Source organism: Odontesthes bonariensis, chromosome 12 (assembly GCF_027942865.1).
Source record: "Odontesthes bonariensis isolate fOdoBon6 chromosome 12, fOdoBon6.hap1, whole genome shotgun sequence".
NCBI lineage: Eukaryota > Metazoa > Chordata > Actinopteri > Atheriniformes > Atherinopsidae > Odontesthes > Odontesthes bonariensis.
In genome coordinates this window covers 38,711,397-38,730,037 of record NC_134517.1, presented here as the reverse complement: position 1 = coordinate 38,730,037, position 18,641 = coordinate 38,711,397, and the positions used below count along the sequence as shown (strand labels likewise).

The 18,641-nt window shown below is 48.5% G+C and overlaps 1 protein-coding gene across 34 annotated transcripts in view; it reads right to left on the bottom strand.

Annotated features, from left to right (window-relative positions):
* Positions 1–3,852: 3,852 nt before the first annotated feature.
* ttn.1 (titin, tandem duplicate 1) overlaps positions 3,853–18,641 on the bottom strand; it is a 210,403-nt gene continuing 195,614 nt past the window's right edge. For 33 of the 34 annotated variants that reach the window (XM_075480395.1, XM_075480404.1, XM_075480416.1 and 30 more), the window contains 17 exons: positions 17,937–18,530; positions 17,475–17,762; positions 16,996–17,295; positions 16,611–16,913; positions 16,057–16,359; positions 15,382–15,966; positions 14,984–15,286; positions 14,460–14,759; positions 13,736–14,311; positions 13,327–13,632; positions 12,586–13,191; positions 7,316–12,492; positions 7,061–7,217; positions 6,728–6,978; positions 6,498–6,651; positions 5,929–6,264; positions 3,853–5,204 (listed from right to left, as the gene is read on the bottom strand). In XM_075480395.1, the coding sequence (XP_075336510.1) occupies positions 4,912–5,204; positions 5,929–6,264; positions 6,498–6,651; positions 6,728–6,978; positions 7,061–7,217; positions 7,316–12,492; positions 12,586–13,191; positions 13,327–13,632; positions 13,736–14,311; positions 14,460–14,759; positions 14,984–15,286; positions 15,382–15,966; positions 16,057–16,359; positions 16,611–16,913; positions 16,996–17,295; positions 17,475–17,762; positions 17,937–18,530 (10,832 nt within the window). In that variant the 3' untranslated portion in view covers positions 3,853–4,911. The remainder of the gene's footprint in view (positions 5,205–5,928; positions 6,265–6,497; positions 6,652–6,727; positions 6,979–7,060; positions 7,218–7,315; positions 12,493–12,585; positions 13,192–13,326; positions 13,633–13,735; positions 14,312–14,459; positions 14,760–14,983; positions 15,287–15,381; positions 15,967–16,056; positions 16,360–16,610; positions 16,914–16,995; positions 17,296–17,474; positions 17,763–17,936; positions 18,531–18,641) is intronic. The other variant, XM_075480400.1, reaches the window with a different exon arrangement.

Sequence of the window (18,641 nt, the reverse complement as noted above, 5' to 3'; positions counted from 1 at the left end):
TCTGCTGCAAAAACTGCCTTCTTCTGTAACAAAATTCAAACTTCTGCTTCCAACCCCAAAAAACTCTTCCAAACTTTCTCATCCCTCCTCCAACCCCCATCCCCTCTCCCCTCCTCCCTCCTCCCTGACGATTTCGCAGACTTCTTTGACAAGAAGGTTAACGATATCCGATCTTCCTTCCCTCACCTCCCACCTGTCCACACCACCCACACCTGTCGCCCTCCCACTCCTCCCTCCCTACCACCTTCTCCCTCACCTCCCTCTCTGTCCCACTTCTCTCCCCTCTCTGCAAATGAGGTCCTTCACCTTGTAACATCCAGCCGCCCCACCACATGTTCCCTTGACCCAGTCCCTTCCCCTCTCCTTCATTCTGCTGCACCTGATCTTCTTCCTTACCTGACCCACCTCATTAACACATCTTTGACATCAGGCTCTTTTCCTTCTGCTTTCAGGACTGCCAGAGTCACTCCTCTTCTAAAGAAACCAGCTCTTGACCCTTCAGAGATCAAGAACTACAGACCGGTATCCCTTCTACCCTTTCTGTCCAAAACCCTTGAACGTGCTGTCTTTAAACAACTGTCCTCTTACCTCCACCAGAACAACCTCTTGGATCCCTACCAGTCCGGGTTCAAGGTGGGCCACTCAACTGAGACGGCCCTCCTAGCAGTAACTGAGTCGCTCCAAACTGCTCGAGCTAACTCTCTCTCCTCTGTCCTGATTCTCCTGGACCTTTCTGCAGCATCTGACACAGTGAACCACGACATCCTTCTCTCTACCCTGGAGGGAATGGGTGTCTCTGGCTCTGAACTCTCCATGTTCTCATCCTACCTGACAGATCGCTTCTACCAGGTCACACTGAGAGGGTCTGTGTCGAAGCCACGTAGGCTCACCACCGGGGTTCCCCAAGGTTCGGTCCTGGGTCCTCTTCTTTTCTCCCTCTACACATCATCTCTTGGTTCTGTCATCCACTCCCATAACTTTTCCTACCACTGCTATGCAGACGACACCCAGCTGATTCTGTCTTTTCCCCCTTCTGACACCCAAGTGGAAGCACGCATTGCTGCGTGCCTGGCAGACATCTCGGGGTGGATGTCGATGCACCACCTTAAGCTCAACCTGGACAAGACTGAGCTGGTGTTTCTCCTGGGGAAGGGCTGCCCGTTCAGAGACCTGGCCATCACCATGGATGCCTCCGTGGTGACATCAACCCGAACCGCGAGGAATCTGGGTGTGACCCTGGACGATGAACTGTCGTTCTTGGCAAACATCGCATCAGTGACCCGTTCCTGCCGATTCCTCCTCTACAACATCCGGAGGATTCGCCCCTTCCTCACCGCCAAGGCAGCACAGGTGCTCATCCAGGCTCTTGTCATCTCCCGCCTGGACTACTGCAACTCCCTCCTTGCTGGCGCCCCGGCTTCTGCCATCAGACCTCTGGAGCTGGTTCAGAAAGCTGCTGCTCGTCTGGTGTTCAACCTCCCCAAGTTCTCCCACACCACTCCCCTTCTCCACTCTCTACACTGGCTCCCTGTAGCTGCAGCATCCAGTTTCAGACTCTGGTGCTGGCCTACAGGGCAGTGGAAGGAACAGCTCCTTCATACCTCCAGGCTATGGTCAAGCCCTACACCCCCGCCTGACCACTTCGCTCTGCGGCCACCAGGCGCCTGGCTGCCCCGTCACTCAGGGGTCCCTCCGCACGATCCACACGGTCACGGCTTTTCTCTGTTCTGGCCCCCCGATGGTGGAACGATCTCCCGACTGATATGAGGACAGCTGAGTCGCTGCCCATCTTTCGCCGCAGGCTGAAAACCCACCTCTTCAGGAAACACTACCCTGCTGCGTCCTAGTTTCTTACACACTTATTGTTTCCTCCACCACTGGCACCCTCTATATTTTCATTACCCCCTACCCGAACCAGGTTTGCATCCCATTCCTGCTTTTCTTACCTCTTTTATTTCTTCCCCTAACCGAACCAGGGTTTGCATCCCCACCCCGCTGTGACTGGTGTGCAGTTGGTGAGAGGCTGAGGTACCTGACTTATCGCACTTACTCTAGCACTGGTTTTGCTCTTAGCTGTTTGGTATTGGAAGGAAATGCACTGATGATTTCTTGTGACCTGAAGTTCTTTTGCCTACCGATGTTGAACGCACTTATTGTAAGTCGCTTTGGTTAAAAGCGTCTGCAAAATGACCGTAATGTAATGTAACTACATCTCGGCCGAGTTGTCTCTCCCACTCAGTTTCTCACTCTAAATTCAATACTGCACCAATTCCTCGAACAAATGTCTCTCATGTCCAAAATATCTGCCCGATCTGGACAAATTTTACTTCAAAACGTAGGCATTTTTGTCCTCTTTCACCCAAAGTCACACTCATTGAGCTCTGCCACACATATTTCTTACAAATTGCCTCTGAGCTCAGAGGTCGCCTCTCCATTTCCATTATAAAGGCCTAGTCATCAAATTCAGGTGAAAAATTATTGTAAAACTGCCATAAAAAACGAGCCACACATAGTAGCCGAATGAAAATCACACCGCTGGCTTCTGCCGTCTCTTGGGGTGCTGACGGTTCAAGAAGTATTCGGATACGACTTTTACTTTTCGAACAGCGACCGTTTGTTCGAGACAGTCGAGTGCAATCAAAATTATTGTGCAATTTTAAGAAGCCATAGTGAGCGTACATGTCAGAGACACAGACGAGCCGCACCTGCTCCTGTTACCGGGGCAACGCCTTGCTAGCCTGCTTTGTTCTAAGGCTGCTTATTCAAGATTTCAAGATTCAAGAGGCTTTATTGTCATTCCAGCCATATACACAGTATACAGTGCAATGAAATAACGTTTCTCGAGAAGTTTTCAGTGCAACAAACAGCAACAATAAAGAACAGCTGGGACAACAGAGGTGATCAGATCAGTCTGAGCGTTGAGGAGTCGTATGGCCTGGAGGAAGAAGCTGTTTTGTAGTCTGGTGGTGACAGACCGTCTGCTGCGGTACCTTCTGCCAGATGGGAGGGGTGAGAAAAGTCTATGTGAGGGGTGGGAGGGGTCTTTAAGAATCCTGGTTGCCTTGCGGATGCAGCGTGTGGTGTAGATGTCTGAGACGGAGAGGAGAGTGGCTCAAATGATCTTATGATCTTTTCAGCAGTCCTCACCACACGCTGAAGGTTTTTGCGGTCCAGTTGGGTGCAGTTACCGAACCAGGCGGTGATGCAGCTACCCAGGAGGCTCTCTATGGTCCCTCTGTAGAAGGTGGTGAGAATGGTGGGAGGGAGGTGGGCTCTCTTCAGCCTTCTCAGGAAGTGGAGACGCTGCTGAGCCTTATGAGGGCAGAGCCAAGATGGCTGCCCTGTTATAACAGCTTCATGTTATAAATCTGATCTGCGTTTCTCCTTTAAACTGATAGTGACAGGAAGTTTGAAAATACCCACAATGCAATGGGAAAATGCATTGAAAAGCACATTAAGAGGACCATTTTGAAAATGCCATAAAAGCTGTTTTTTAAACAGGACCTTGATAAAAATGACATAAATGTCTTCATCAGACCTGTTGTATGGGAATTTTGGGCCTCGCAGAGGCAAATAACTCATAACTCAGCCATACGACATCACAGAGACCTCATTCAAAGTTTATAAGTGACAGGAGACTCAACTTTAACTGAACTAAAGGGTTTGTTGATAGGGCAGGCAGTAGATTGGCACCCATCAACATTTCTTCAGAAAGTTTCTAGTTCTTTATGCTCCTTTTCATGACTGCATGCTCTTCAGGGGTGTACTATCATCTGTTGGATAGATGCCACCACAGAAGATCACAAGAAAAACTGAAAACACAAGACACAAAACACTGAGAGAGAAAATGTGTAGTGCTGAAATCATGCTTTATTAAATCAGAAATGCATAAAACTCGAGGAGGATTAAATATAGTTCTACATCAGCAGATCAATACAACCAAAGTGCAGGATAAAACAAAACTGCCTTTCATCTCACGGGAGATTAACTCGGTGAAGTGGATGAAGAAAACCCCGACTCCTGACCAGGTGAAAAGACTAAAACTCTACGGACACTCACACTCAAATACACGAAAACTCAACTATCCTCCAGGAGAGGGCGCTGCTTCTGCACAGCAGTGCCGACTCTGACTTTCCGTTCCGATATGGCCAGGAGTTGTTTCTTTGGAAAGCCAACCCGGCAGTCCCGTGGCAGAAGCGGCACCCTTTATTAAATGATCTAAACGCTCAGAGCGCAGGCCGCTGGCGCCCTGAGCGGGTCATCGAATCGTGATGCTGTGACACGGTCGGTCTGAGCACAAGACCAGTTCGTGCTGCTTACATGAGGGTGATGCAAACAGCAGTCAGGGTCTTACGCTCACGGTACAACTCTTTGGAAATTGTAATACCACACGCACAGACGTGTGTCCAAAACAATAAACTTCGTCTTTCTGTCTCTGGTTCAGAACATCAACAGGGAGCCTCTCTACCTGTTGAGGCAATCTTAAGACTTCAACTTCTCGTTGAGGCACAGAGTTTAGTTTCTCTGTTTAACAGGGTATTCGTTCCTGGTGAAACTTTCTCCTGTTAAACTACACTTAGTTTCACTTAGTTTCAGTTAATATTATTGTCATAAATAACAATGCATACATTTCCCATAACCGGTAAATTCGGCTATATACATTATGTACATGTCACAGAAAAGAGGTTCAAACATCCTAAGTCATAATTGTCCAATATGGCACATTTTATAACAACTTTAGACTTTAGTCTAGTTTGGCATAAATTAATGTCAAGTTTGGTACAAAAATAGTTCATATTTACAAGAACAGAAATCCAGATCTTTATCAAGTAAGATTCTTGTTGCTAATTCACTAAATAAAAAGTGTCGGATGAGGGAAACAGGGGACATAAATTAACATTTTGCTTGTTTTTACATAGACCGAATGTGAACGTTGACGGTTGCAGAGTCGGAGCCGAGCTCGTTGGACAGTCGGAGGGTGTACGCTCCGGCGTCGTCCTCCTTCACAGCAGAGATCATGAGGGTGGAGAGGTCGGCGCCGTTCTCCACGCGGTACCGCTCGTCCCCGTTGGGCAGGGTCCGGCCCGACCGAACCCACTGGACGGAGGGGGCGGGGTCTCCTGAGAACAGGCCTGCCACGGACAGGGACTTCCCCGGCTCAGCGCTGACATGCTGGGGAAGGGCTTCGATCTTTGGTGGAGCGCCTGTTGATCCAGAGCAACAAGGTCATGACTCTCTTCCTTCAATCATGGTTTCAACAGCTGAGACGTCTGGGACAATTCTCAGGAAAATTAAACTTTAGTTTAATGTACGGATCGTTGATCAGATCTGACACGAGCAGCTCAGAAACACTTCAAAACCGTGTGTCTGATCTGATCGATCTGATCGATCTGATTGGTCTGATTGGTCTGATTGGTCTGTCTGATCTTATTGGTCTGATTGATCTGATTGGTCTGATTGATCTGACTGATCTGATTGATCTTATTGGTCTGATTGATCTGATTGGTCTGATTGATCTGATTGGTCTGATTGATCTGACTGATCTGATTGATCTTATTGGTCTGATTGATCTGATTGGTCTGATTGGTCTGACTGATCTGATTGATCTGATTGATCAATCAGATCAATCTGATTGATCTTATTGGTCTGATTGATCTGATTGGTCTGATTGATCTGATTGGTCTGACTGATCTGATTGATCTGACTGATCTGATTGGTCTGATTGGTCTGACTGATCTGATTGATCTAACTGATCTGATTGGTCTGGTTGGTATGATTGGTCTGATTGGTCTGATGGATCTGATACTTGTCTCAAAAAAACATACAACACTTTTACCTTCACATTCCAGCTTTAAACTCAGGAAATCAAGGAGCCCTTCCTATTTCTCTGAGTTTACATGCACATTCAACCATCTTCCACAACCTCACCTCTTTTAACTCCAGTGGTGAAGGCGCTCAGTGAGGAGGAGGAGGAGGAGGAGGAGGCCTCAACATGCGAGTGGGCAGACATTTCCATCATTTGGCTGCTGGAGCTCATGGAAACCATTGACCCAGCCATCATGGCAGACATGCTAGTTGCAGACATGCTCTCAAATGAAAATTCGCCAACAGCAGAGCTGGAGCTGCTGCCGTAGCTGCCGGCCTGCATGGAGGTGGCTTCCATTTGAACCGATGAGGCCGAAAAACCTTTCTGCATGCTCACAGCAGCACCAGTAGCAGCTCTGTGATCCACAATAATCATTTTGGTTGGTTCCTCAACCAGAGCTGCGAGAATGCAAATGACAGGCACTTGGCTCAGAATATAGTGCGCACGAGTACAACACAATGTATGCAGACAGGGAGTGTAAGCTGGGGTTGTCCTAGTGCCTTGGATTCCACTTCAAAACAACTTAATGTTGTGCTGAAGGAATCCAAGTCTCGTTTGGCATCACAAAGTTTAGTATACAAGCCAATAAAGTGCTTTTCTGCATATGAAGGAGCAGTGCGAGGTGACTTACTGAGCACGTTCAGGGATGATGTCGCTGAGCACTGTCCAAACTGATTCCTGGCTGTTATTGTGTATTTCCCACAGTCTACAACAGTGGCTTCACATATCTCCAGAGTGTACACGTTCTTAGAGCGACTCAGTCGAATGTTGGATGTGACACAAATCTGCAGAAGGACAGTTTTAAATTGGCTTGCTTTGATTTACAGACTGATAACTTGAAATGGAAAGAAAAAGACTTACAGTTATGTTGTCTTTCAGCCACTCCACTTCAGGGGAAGGCTCTCCTGCGATCTCACAGGTGAATTTAACATTCTGTCCCTCATTAACGTTCTGGGACCTGGGCTGAACCAGGAAGTATGGAGACTGGCCATCTGTGACCGACTTCTGGGAGGATTTCACCTCCTTTACAGAGGAGAAGACTTCCTCATGGAGCATTTCCTTTTTCAGGACTTCTTCTGAGATTACAGCTTTGGTTTGAAGGCTCTTTAAGTCTGGAGCAGAAATAAATGTCAGTGTTTATGGCAGGAAACACAAAGTTTGTACTGTTGCTTGCACAACCAGCTGCGGTCTTACCTTGTATGGCGACTCTGCAGGTTGTTGACACTGTTCCAGCGTTGTTGGAAGCAGTACACTTGTACACTCCACCATCAGAGACCTCAGATTCATAGATCTCTAGATGAGCTGAGCCGTAATCCTCAAATATTTCATACTTTCCACCCTGAGACAGAACCTGTCGATCAACAAAATATGACTGTGTTACAACTCATTTCTGTTTTTTATTTGAAAAGGCAGAATGAATTCTCGAGTGGTTTGAGTATCTAAACATACCTTTCCATCCTTCGTCCAGGAGATGGTAGGTTTGGGCTCTCCTGCCGCCTTCACCGACAGCTTGACGATAGAGTCGGAGGCTGCAGTGACGTCACTCAGCCCGGCCGAGAAGGACGGCTTCTTTTCAAGAGTTGGTGACATCACTCTCTTTGGTGACTTGATTGGAGACATCACCCTTTCAGATGGAGTTGGGGATTTGGGAGTAGGGGACTTTGGTGATGGAGATGCTGGCGTTGGGGACTTTGGCGTTGGGGACTTTGGCGTTGGGGACTTTGGTGCAGGAGACTTTGGCGTTGGGGACTTTGGCGTTGGGGACTTTGGTGCAGGAGACTTTGGCGTTGGGGACTTTGGGGTTGGTGAGACTGGAGACTTGACTCTCTGGGGTGACTTTACTGGCTCAGGGGTCTTGGGAAGAGGAGATTTTGCCTCTGGAGAAGTTACTCTGGCAGCGACTTTCTCCTTTGACTCAGACTTGCGGATCGTGAGGGTGAAATGGGCTTCTTGTTTTCCTCCAGCGTTTTCCACTTCCAGCGTGTAGCTGCCTTCGTCTGACATCTCAACGGCAGAAATTTCAAAGCTGGAGTTGTACTGAGTGGAGACGATGTGGTGACGGGCAGTCGGAGCAATACCTGCTCCTTCGTGCAGCCAGGTGATGGAGGGAGCTGGTTCACCATCCACATCACACTCAAACCTGGCATTTTCTCCCTCTTCCACAGTCAAAGATCGTGGTTTGGTCAGAATAGCGGCAGGAGCACTTGGCTTTTCCACTCGCTCAGCGACAGCCGACTCGACCACGGTGGTGGTCTCCATCACAGTTTCAGTGACAGCTTCCCTCACAGTGGTTTTAGAAGATGAAACGTGGTAGACCTCTGTTCGGGTCATCTCCGGCAGATAAGCAGACGGAGGCTCCTCTTCCTCTTCTGCGCGCAGCGATGAGAAAGCAGCGTATTCCTCTCCTGCTACATCCAGTGTGGCGTAGTCAGAAGTCTCTCCTTTAGCGTTCTTGCAGACCACGCGGTAGGTACCAGAGTCTTCAGTCACACATCTGATGATCTGCAGAGTCAGAACTCCACTGATGTTGCTGATGCGGTATTTGCTGCTCTGGTGAATCTCTTTTCCGTTGTGGAACCACTGAACCTCCGGCTCAGGTTTGGCTTGGATGTTCAGGATGAACTTTGTGTTGCAGCCGTAGGGTACGCGGTGAGACCGCATCCTGATGGTAATACGCGGGGCGTGGTCGAGGCTGAAGGGAGCCTGTGTCACCACCTCAACCTTCTTCTCCACGGATCTCCTCTCTGATCTGAGAGCCTGCTTCCTCTCCTCATACCTGGACATAAAGTCCACTTTAGGAAGAGTAACATCTGTTTTCAAAGCCTTCTCTGGAGACTTCCTTCTCAGGGGTTCAGGTGGAGGGAGCTTCTTGATGGGTTTAGGGATATATTCTGAGGTAAAAGCTGTCAGATGCTCAGATTCAGTGGCCTCAGATAGTGTTGAAACGGTAACAGAAGTTTCCTTTTTCGAGGTTCGCGTCTTGTCCTCAAACTCCATGCGTTTGAGTTGACTCTTGTAAGAGGAGATCCTCTGAGTGGTTGTGTGCGGGCGCAGCAGCTCCTGATCTTCTCTCTCTTCGTACACCCTCTGCTTCTGTCTCGGAGGTCTGTACGTGGCCTTATCGTGACGCTGGCGGAGATCAACAAAGGTCGGGCCGGCCTCAAATTTGGATGGAATCCTATAGGAGTCGTATCTCTGGATCTCTTCTCCCTCTTCATCGTCGCTGTAGGCCCTTCTCGGGGACGAAGGACGTAAAGCAGACAGCTCGAAGCGAACTGGGCTGAGGCTGGGTGGAGAAGCAGAGTAACCGAGCTCCAGCTCCTCCTCCAGGTGAAGCCTCTCCTCCTCTGTCCTCTTCATGGACAGGTACTCATCCACGGGTAGCAGCAGCTCCTCATCTGAGAGGTCACCCAGAGACCTCCTCCTGATCCTGCGGTAAGCCTCGAGCTCAGGGGAAGGAGTGCGATGCCTGGCAGGCCGCACGGTCTCCAGGTCATCCTGAGTCGTGGCCGCGAAGCGCCACTTAGGCTTATACTGTTCCTTGATCCTGATAGGCACCTCATAGAACTGTTCCCACCTGGAGAGGCGGATACGCTTCATCCTCTTCTGGCTGATTTTATCCATCGGCTCCGGAAACTCATACTGATCCCGAAGCTTCTTGTACCATTTCATGTCAGACATTGGCTGGAAGTGTTTTATTTCCACATCCTCTTCAAGAACCGCCGGGTTAATGACGCGAGGAGTCGGGACGACGTAAGGCATGCGCAGCCTCTTCTCATCCGCCCGCTTCTTCCTCTCCTCTTTTTCTTTCTGTAGCTCAGCTTCCGTCTTCTCGCCCTTCTTGGTGGTCACAGCAGGTTTGAACATGGTGGCGGCCTCCCTGACAGCCTGCACTGCTGCAGGTGGTAGAGGTGTAACAACAGTGTCTGACAAAATCTGATACAGCCTAACCTTTTTGTCCAATTCCTCCTGTCCAGATAGTTTTTTCTTCTCTTTATCACTGGGCTCATATTCCTTCTTTACATGAGTGGAGCGCTCTACTTTAAGGGTTGCCTGGCAGCTGGCAGATCCAGCTGAGTTAGTAGCTGTAACTCTGTATATTCCAGAGTCCACAGGCAGAGTGTCTCTCACGTGAAGAATGAAGTAATCCAGACCCTCGTGAACAACCTCAATGGATGGCCCAAAAGCTAAAGGTGTGCCGTCCTTCTCCCACTTCAGTGTTGGATGACCGGAAACTCTAATCTCAAAGCGGACGTTCTGACCCTCCCTGCACTCAACATTTGCAAGCAGCCGTTTGAACATGGGCCTCAGGGTGAGGTCTGCCGGTTTGGGTCGAGGAACGACAGTGAGGCGAGCCTTGCAGCTGTCATCACCGTACCTGTTACGGGCCACAACACTGTACTCGGCATCATCCTCCTTCTCCAGGTTGTGGATAATGAGCTGGTACAGACCCTTGTCACTGATGAAAGTGTACTTCTTGTCATCTTGTCCAGGGAGGAACTTTTGTCCAGATTTGTGCCAGATGACACGAGGCTCAGGGTGAACAGTGATGGTGACACCAAAGCGCACATCCTCACCGATATAAGCTGTGCTGTTGACCAGAGGGAGAGTGAACTCCGGCGGCTTCTGAAGCATTCTGGCAGTGTCGACTCTGCGCTTCGTCCTCTTGACCACACGAGTGGTGAAGAAGTCGCGGTAAGATCTGACCCCACTGATAAACAGCTCTGCGTAGGCACTATCTTCACCGTACTCATTCACAACCTTGCATCTGTAGGTGCCATCATCTGCTCTTGTGACCTTGTTTATAGTAATCACAGCCAGACCATCTTCATATTCGATTTCATATTTGGCTCCAGCCTCAAGCTGCCTGACACCGTAATACCATGTGACTTCGGTGGTGCTATCATAGTTGTCAATGTGGCAGACGAACTTCACATTGTCTCCCTCGTGCACCACTGTATGGCTGATCTGGCCAGCCAGAGGACCGTGTTCGAATGGAGCGATCTTCACCTTGGCGACAAAGACCCCCCGCTGGGACCTGATGGAGCCACCACTGGCCACACGGGCAGCAGAGACCACAGTAGTCCACTCCTTCCTTACCATTGTCTGGTAGTACCTCTTGTGCCTTCCGGTTGGGATCGCTCTGGCACTGATCTCTTCAGCAGATTTTGTGAGCCAAGGATGCACCAGAGCCTCAGCTGAAGTCATACGGTGCTTTCGTTCCTTTGTCATCAAGCGGTCTGTGAAGTCTAAGGCTTCTACGCTGACCTGCTTGAAAGAATCGTCATCATAGCTGTAGGTTGCGTTGGAGATGTTATCGATCATCTGCTGGTTGGTTTCAGCTGTGAATGGATTGAGTCCACTGAGAAGTACATAGGCTAGGACACCAAGTGACCACATGTCTGTGACAGTGCTAACCATGTCACACTGGTGGATCTCAGGGGCCGCGTACTCTGCAGTGGTATACTGAATCTTGATCTGGTCTCCTGGAGTCAGGTGTCTGGACTGTCCCAACTCAATAATCTTCACATTAGAGCTGGTTCTGGTTGTGTACACAATGTTCTCAGGTCTGATATCAAAGTGTCCGTAGCTTTGGGAATGCAGAAACTCCAGAGCCGAGCACACTTGCCTGATGTAGTTAACGATCTCACGCTCGTTCAGCTCAAACTCAGCTGTACTGAGACGCTCAAAGATGTCAGCGCCTGAGATGAAGTCATAGATCATCACTAACTCTTCAGGGCTGTCGAACGATGCGTGAAGGAGTAGGAAGTTTGTGTGTTTGGCCAGATTCAGTGTTACAATTTCCTTCTTGATTATCGCCTGATCAGCACCTCTCACTTTGACAAATTTAGCCATGTAAGTCTTCTCAGAGCTGATGTCCACACAGCGGTGGACAATGCCAAACTGACCTCTGCCCAGTTCCTCTGCAATGGCATATTTGTTGTGCAGATTCTTGGAATCGGAGTGTTGGGCTTTGCCCTTGGGGACACGTCCAGTATCGTCAACCTCCCTGTCATAGAGTAGAACTCGAGATTTGTCCTCTTTGGTCATGATCGGTCCACTGGTCTCAGACGGGGCACTTTGTCCAAACTTGTTCTCAGCAATGACTCTGAACTGATAGCTTGTTCCTCCAAACAGGTTAATAACGGTGTAGCGGGTGTCCCGCGACTGGGCCACACGCTCCCACCGCTCAGCTGTCGTGGGGCACTTCTCAATGATGTAGCTTATAACCTTGCTGCCACCATCATTTGCTGGAGCCACCCAGTTCAGACTGACAGAGTCTCTGGAGACATCGCTGGCTTTGACCCCACGTGGTGGATCAGGTACATCGGCTACATCCAGCTCAACTGTTTGCTGGTCAATACCAAACCTGTTCTTGGCACAGACGATGTAGAAACCAGCATCTTTCTTATCCACTCCACTTGTGAACACCAACGAAGTGAAGGATCTAGTGACAATGACTTGGTAGTGTCCATTGCTGTCAATGAGATCTTGTCCCTTCTGCCATGTGATGACGGGATCTGGTTTTCCACTGAAAGGAATCTTGATATTGACCACCTCCCCACGAAGGGCGGGTATGGCTTCCTTATCCTTCAGGTTCTTTGGAAGGTTGATCTTGGCAGGGACTAGAAATGAGAGAAATATTTTGAATGAGTGGTTATGTTTTATTTAAACTTAAACATTTATTTACTGGAGAAATTAAGTATTTGTAAGCTTACCTTCAACATCCAGAGAGATTGTAGCGCAGATGGAGCCACCCTGGTTGGTAGCTCTGATCTGATAAACAGTAGAGTCTTCCTCATCAGCCTCAGTGATGACCAGCTGGTGGTATCCACCCTTAAACTCCTGAATCTTGATCTTCTTTCCATCAGATTGGATCTCCTTTCCTCTTCTGAACCATTTAATCACAGGCTTGGGTTGTCCTGTGATCTTGCAGACCAGTGTAGCATTGCTTTTGTACTTGACACTCATGTTTCTCAGCTCCTCCTTAAAGGCAGGAGCGCGCACGTCAACGGCTGTTGCAGGAACGATGGGAGTAGTCTCCTCGCTGTAGTCACTTTGTCCTCCAAGGTTCTCACACTTCACACGGAAGATGTACTGGACAGCCTCAGTCAGGCGCTTAGCGGAGAACACCGTCTGTTTGATCTCATCTGTGGTTACCGGAGTCCATTCGGTCCATTCCTTCTTATCCCGCTGGTGTTTCTCCTCAAGGCAATAGCTCTTGATCTTGGATCCTCCATCGCTGAGTGGAGGTTTCCAGGAAACCACACAGGAGTTCTTTGTGATTCCAGAAACAACCGGTGAAACAGGTGGTGATGGTTTCTCTGCAGGCACGGAAATGTAAAAATAAAGCCATAGTCAGCACTTTCGCAGTGTACCTGGGTAACTCCTCTATGCTAAGGTTGTAGGATGTTCATTTTTAAAGGATTTAATCTGAAACATAATTCAACATCGCTTACCAAGTTGACTCTTGATCAGAATAGGGGAGGTGAGTTCCAGTGGTTCGCTGTTACCATAGCGATTCTGGGCGTACACACGGAAGAAGTATCCAGCGCTGTCAATGAGGTTGGGCACACGGCAAGAAGTGCTGTTAATGGATGAAGACACCAGTTCCCACTCGGTGCCCTCCTTGTCCTCACGCTTCTCAACAATATAGTTGGTGATCATACAGCCTCCATCGTCTTTGGGAGGCTTCCAGCTAATGATGACAGAGTTCTTAAGGAGGGCATCCAGGACAATGGGACCCTGTGGTATATCAGGTTTGTCTGGGAACAAAGATATCATTTGTTATCATCTACATATCTAATAATATTACCTTTACAAATGAATGTGCTGATGCATTCAAAGCAAGACATTTACACGACATACCATAGATTTCAACATTGAATGCAGCGTCTGCCCTGCCAAAGTGGTTGTGCAGTCTGATCCTGTATTTTCCTCCATGTACTCTACGCTGGACATTCTTGATGACCAGGTGTGTGTAGTGCTCAGTGGTCTCAATGCTAATCTCCTCTGTATTCTCCAACGTCTTGGCCCCATGCAGCCACATGATCTTTGGCTCAGGACGACCGATGTAAACGGCGTGAATGCGCAGAGTCGTTCCCAGTCCAGCATGGTAGGTTTCCTTCAGTGGGTAATCAGGGTGGAAGGATGAGGGAGCCTCCAGCACCAGAACCCCTGTTGTCTCGGCTTCTCCTGCATCATTAATGGCCTTGCAGGTGTATTCACCCTCATCTTCCTGCTGGTCTGTCATGATAGACAGAGAGTGGTTGCGGCCATCAGAGCTCATCTCGTACTTACGAGACTCAACAATCTCCTGGCCGGCATGATACCACTTTATTTCTGGAACGGGTCTGCCGATAATCTGGCACTTCATGACAGCAGGCTGGCCAAGCTTGGCTGTTACTTCATCCATTTCCTTCCTCAGGCTTGGTTGACTTTCAACTGGAGATGAAAAACAGGAAGGTGCATTAGTGAAACGCATAAAAACCTTTTATATTTCGTAAAGTTTCACAATAAAGCCAATCTGGGGAACCAAGTTGAGTAAATGTTTGTCCAATACTTTTCTCACTGGGATTTTGAGTGTACTCACCACTCAGTTTGGTCTTGATGCATGTGGCCGTTCTACGAGGGCGGCTCATTCCCGTCTCGTTCTCAGCAAACACCCTGAACTCGTATTCTGCGGCCTCAGCCAGTCCTCTCATGGTGAATTCCTTTTCCTTCAACCTCTGCTTGTTGCACTTCTTCCATGTGCTCTCGATAGACTTTCTGTACTCCACCCAGTAGCCCAGGACCTCCTTTCCACCATCACACTCTGGCGGTTGCCAACGGATGGCGATAGAGTTGTTACTCACGTTCACTGTGTCGATCTCACCTGGCTGGCTGGGCTTGTCTGAGGGACAGAAACACAAAGAAAGTCAAGTCAGTGTGGTTTTTCTATTTACTATCTTCAGTTACTCTGAGCTAAAGGCTCTACTACTGGAAGCTGTCTTGATCGATGACATTGAAGATGAGATTTGGTTTGGTTGGTGGTATCTTATCCATTGAAATTCTATCTATTATAGTTATTACGGTGATGTTATCAAAACTTAAGTTCTGGGAGGAGATAACACTCACCAAATGGATCTTTGCATGTGACAGGGTCAGATGCAGGACCAGCCGCGCTCTCGCCGATGTCATTAACAGCAACAATGCGGAACTGGTACTCGGTATCAGGGGTGAGTCCAGGCAGAGTAAACATGGTGGAAGTTATCTTGTGGTTGTGGCGGGACCACGTCTCAGCAGACACCACTTTGTACTCAACAAAATAGCCTGTGATGGCAGAACCGCCATCATCCTTTGGTCTGGACCAGGCCAGTGCCACTGAGCTCTTGGTGACGTCCATGATCTCTGGTGGGGTGCTGGAAGGCTCGGGGGGACCTGGTTTGAGAAACAGATCACATTTGTCAGGCATATCTGAATGATTTCATGCTTTCAGAGACAATGTTTGTGTTAAAACTCAAGTTAATACTTACAGAGAGGAGTCTTGGGTACCAGTGGCTGCTCAGACTTCAGAGAAGCACTAACACCAAACGAGTTTTCAGCTGTGACCTTGAAGTGGTACTCTGTTCCCTCCCTCAGTCCTTTAACAACGAGCTGAGTTTCAGTCACTCTAGAGTCCACGGTGTACCAGGCGTTTCTGGCTGCCTCGCGCCTTTCTACGATGTAACCAAGGATCTCTGAGCCTCCATCATCCGTGGGTGCCTTCCAAGACACCTTGACAGAGTTGGCTTGGATCTCCTCAAAGACCACTGGTCCCTCTGGAGCACTTGGGCGGCCGATGACCTTCACCTTTATTTGGGCTTTCTTCTTTCCAACCGCATTCTCCAGCAGGAGGTCATACACACCAGAGTCACTCCTCTCTGCTCCCTTAATCACAAGCTCACTGGAATCCTCAGTGGAGGCAATCATAGCGTTGGTGGAGACCGCACTGCCATCCTTGGACCATTTGCAGGTTGGTCGAGGTTTACCTTTGATGGGTATGGAGAGTCTAACCACTCCTCCATAGCGTACCACATACACATCTTTGTATTTCAGCTCCAGCTCATAGTCAGGAGATTCTGGAAAACAATGATGTTTCAACAGTAAGATTCAGATTAAATCACTGATTTATCATTGATTTTTGTACAGGTGTAATTGTGGGTACTTACCCAGCATCTCTGTTACAGTGACTGTTCCAGGTACTTCAGCAGGCTCTCCAGAGCCACCAGCATTGCAGGCCATCACACGGAATTTGAACTCCTCTCCTTGTGGCATCTTGGTCAGTGTGTACTCACAGATCAGCGATGGCGTGGTGTTACACTTGATCCAGGCCATGGTGCCTACCTTCTGCATCTCAATCAGATAACCATCCACCCTGGCATCGCCTTCATCGTCAGGTGGACTCCAAGCAAGCGACACAGAGGACTTGGTCGTATCTGTGATCCTCGGGTTCTGAGGACAGCCAGGTGGATCTGCACAGGAAAAAATGACATGTCAGCAATTAATTCAATTCAATTCAATTCATTTTTATTTATATAGCGCCAAATACAACAAATGTCATCTCAAGGCACTTAAATAATAAAGTCCAATTCAAGCCAATTGGAATTCAATTAATTGTAATCATAATTATTCATAAAATAATCCAATTCGTTCATTTCCTTCGTTCAATTAAGGCTGCTACTTAAACAGATTGCATAATCTGTCGATAAAAGTTTTCTTTTACCAATGGGATCTGTTGCCACAGCTGGTTTGGATGGCAGACTTGGTTTGCTTTGTCCTCTGGTGTTGATGGCAGTGATTCTGTGTTCATACTCCAGACCCTCAATCAGCTCGGTTGACCTGTACCTGGTCATGGTCACAGGGTTCTTATTGGCACGCACCCATCGGTCAGACCTGACTTCTTTGCGCTCAATGATGTATCCAGAAACCTCAAGACCACCATCTTCCTCTGGTGGTTCCCAGGCCACTGTCATGCCATCACGTGATACATCAAAGATGATTGGACGGCCAGGAGGTCCAGGCACATCTGTGGGGGGAGCAAACTATGTTATCACTCTGCTGGATGATAATATGGGATTTATGATCTGAACTGAAACCAAAGGTCTTACTCTTTAAGCTCTTGCATGTGACAATCTCAGACTGCAGGAACTCTCCAGTGCCAAATTGGTTTGTGGCAGCTGCACGGAAGACATACTCGTCTCCTTCAATGAGGTTCTCAAACTTGAATGTCGGTCGGCTAACTGAGTCACAGACAGGTACCCAACCAGGTCTGTGAGCATCACGCTGCTCCACCGCATAGCCACTGATGGGAGCTCCGCCGTCTCTGGGTGGAGGATCCCAGCTGCAGGTGACAGTGGTGGCATCGATCTCATCAAACCTGAAGGGTCCCGTTGGTTCGTCAGGCTTAGCTGGTAAAAGTGGAGTGACAGGAATGATGGTCAGTTTGTTCTGAAGGATCTAACGGTCAGCTTCATTCACAAAGAGGCGAATGTTAATGAGACTGAATAATCCTCATGGTATCGACAATTTGAAATACAGTCAATCTAGATATGAAAATAGTTTTTTTAAAAGAGGGATGGTTTCTTACAGAGAATGATGACTTTGATGACCTCAGTGATGACACCAACAACATTCTTCACCTCCAGGGTGTAGTCACCAGTGTCGTCGATGGTCGTGTCAGACACAGTCAGCTTGGAGAACTTGCCGGTAGTCTTGATCTTGACACGTTCTGTGACTTTCAACTTGTTGTCGCTGAAGTACCAGGAGCAGACGGGAGGAGGTCTTCCGATGAGAGGCAGGTCCAGTTCCAGGGTCTTACCCGCCAGGACATTGACAACCTTCTGAGGAATACTGGAGAAGTCCACCACAGGCAACACTGGAAGAAGAAACAACGGACATTCAACTACACTTTACATCAACATTTGGCAAAGACTGTGAACTGAGCTGTGATGCTGTTAGAAGATTTATTTAAATTTTGCTTGAACTTAAGGCAAGCCATCTGAATGCATATAATCCGTATGTTTCTACAGGTAGTGACATTATGTGTTACCTCTCTGTTCCTGTACAGTGACGGCAGAAACAAGCTCTTTGGGCTCGCTGGCTCCTCTGCTGTTGATGGCTTTAATTCTAAACAAGTACTGCTCTTTCTCATTCAGCTTCTCGATGGTGTGCTCAAAGTCGGTGAGTTTCAGCGTAGCCACCTTCATCCACTTATCGGTGCCGAACTTGCAAGCTTCGATGACGTAGCCGGTCAGTCGACTGCCGCCATCGTGCTCGGGCTTTTCCCAGCCCAGAGTGACCGTGGTCTTGGTGACATCGATCACCTCCAGCTTGTGCGGCGGCAGCGGGACTTCACACACCAGGATGACGTCCGGAGTCTCGCAGGGCTCACCAATACCGTAAATGTTTTCAGGGAGGACACGGAAGTAATACATCATGCCCTCCATCAGGCCATCGATCTTGTAGGATGTTTTATTGCACTTGGATGTAACCGTCTTGTAGGCTCTCATGGAGGCCTCACGCCTCTCGATGATGAAGTTGTTGACGGGAGCCCCGCCATCCACAGTCGGGGCTTCCCAGGAGATGATGGCAGAGTCTTTCAAAAGCTCTTTGATCTTGATTGGCCCAGTTGGTCCAGGAGTATCTAAGAAGAAGAATACATTCTTGTCAAAAGCAGAAAGAAACTTTCTCATTAATCACAGTAAATGCAACTGTAGAACTGGCTTGATTTGGAAAATCTTTCTACATATTCTCA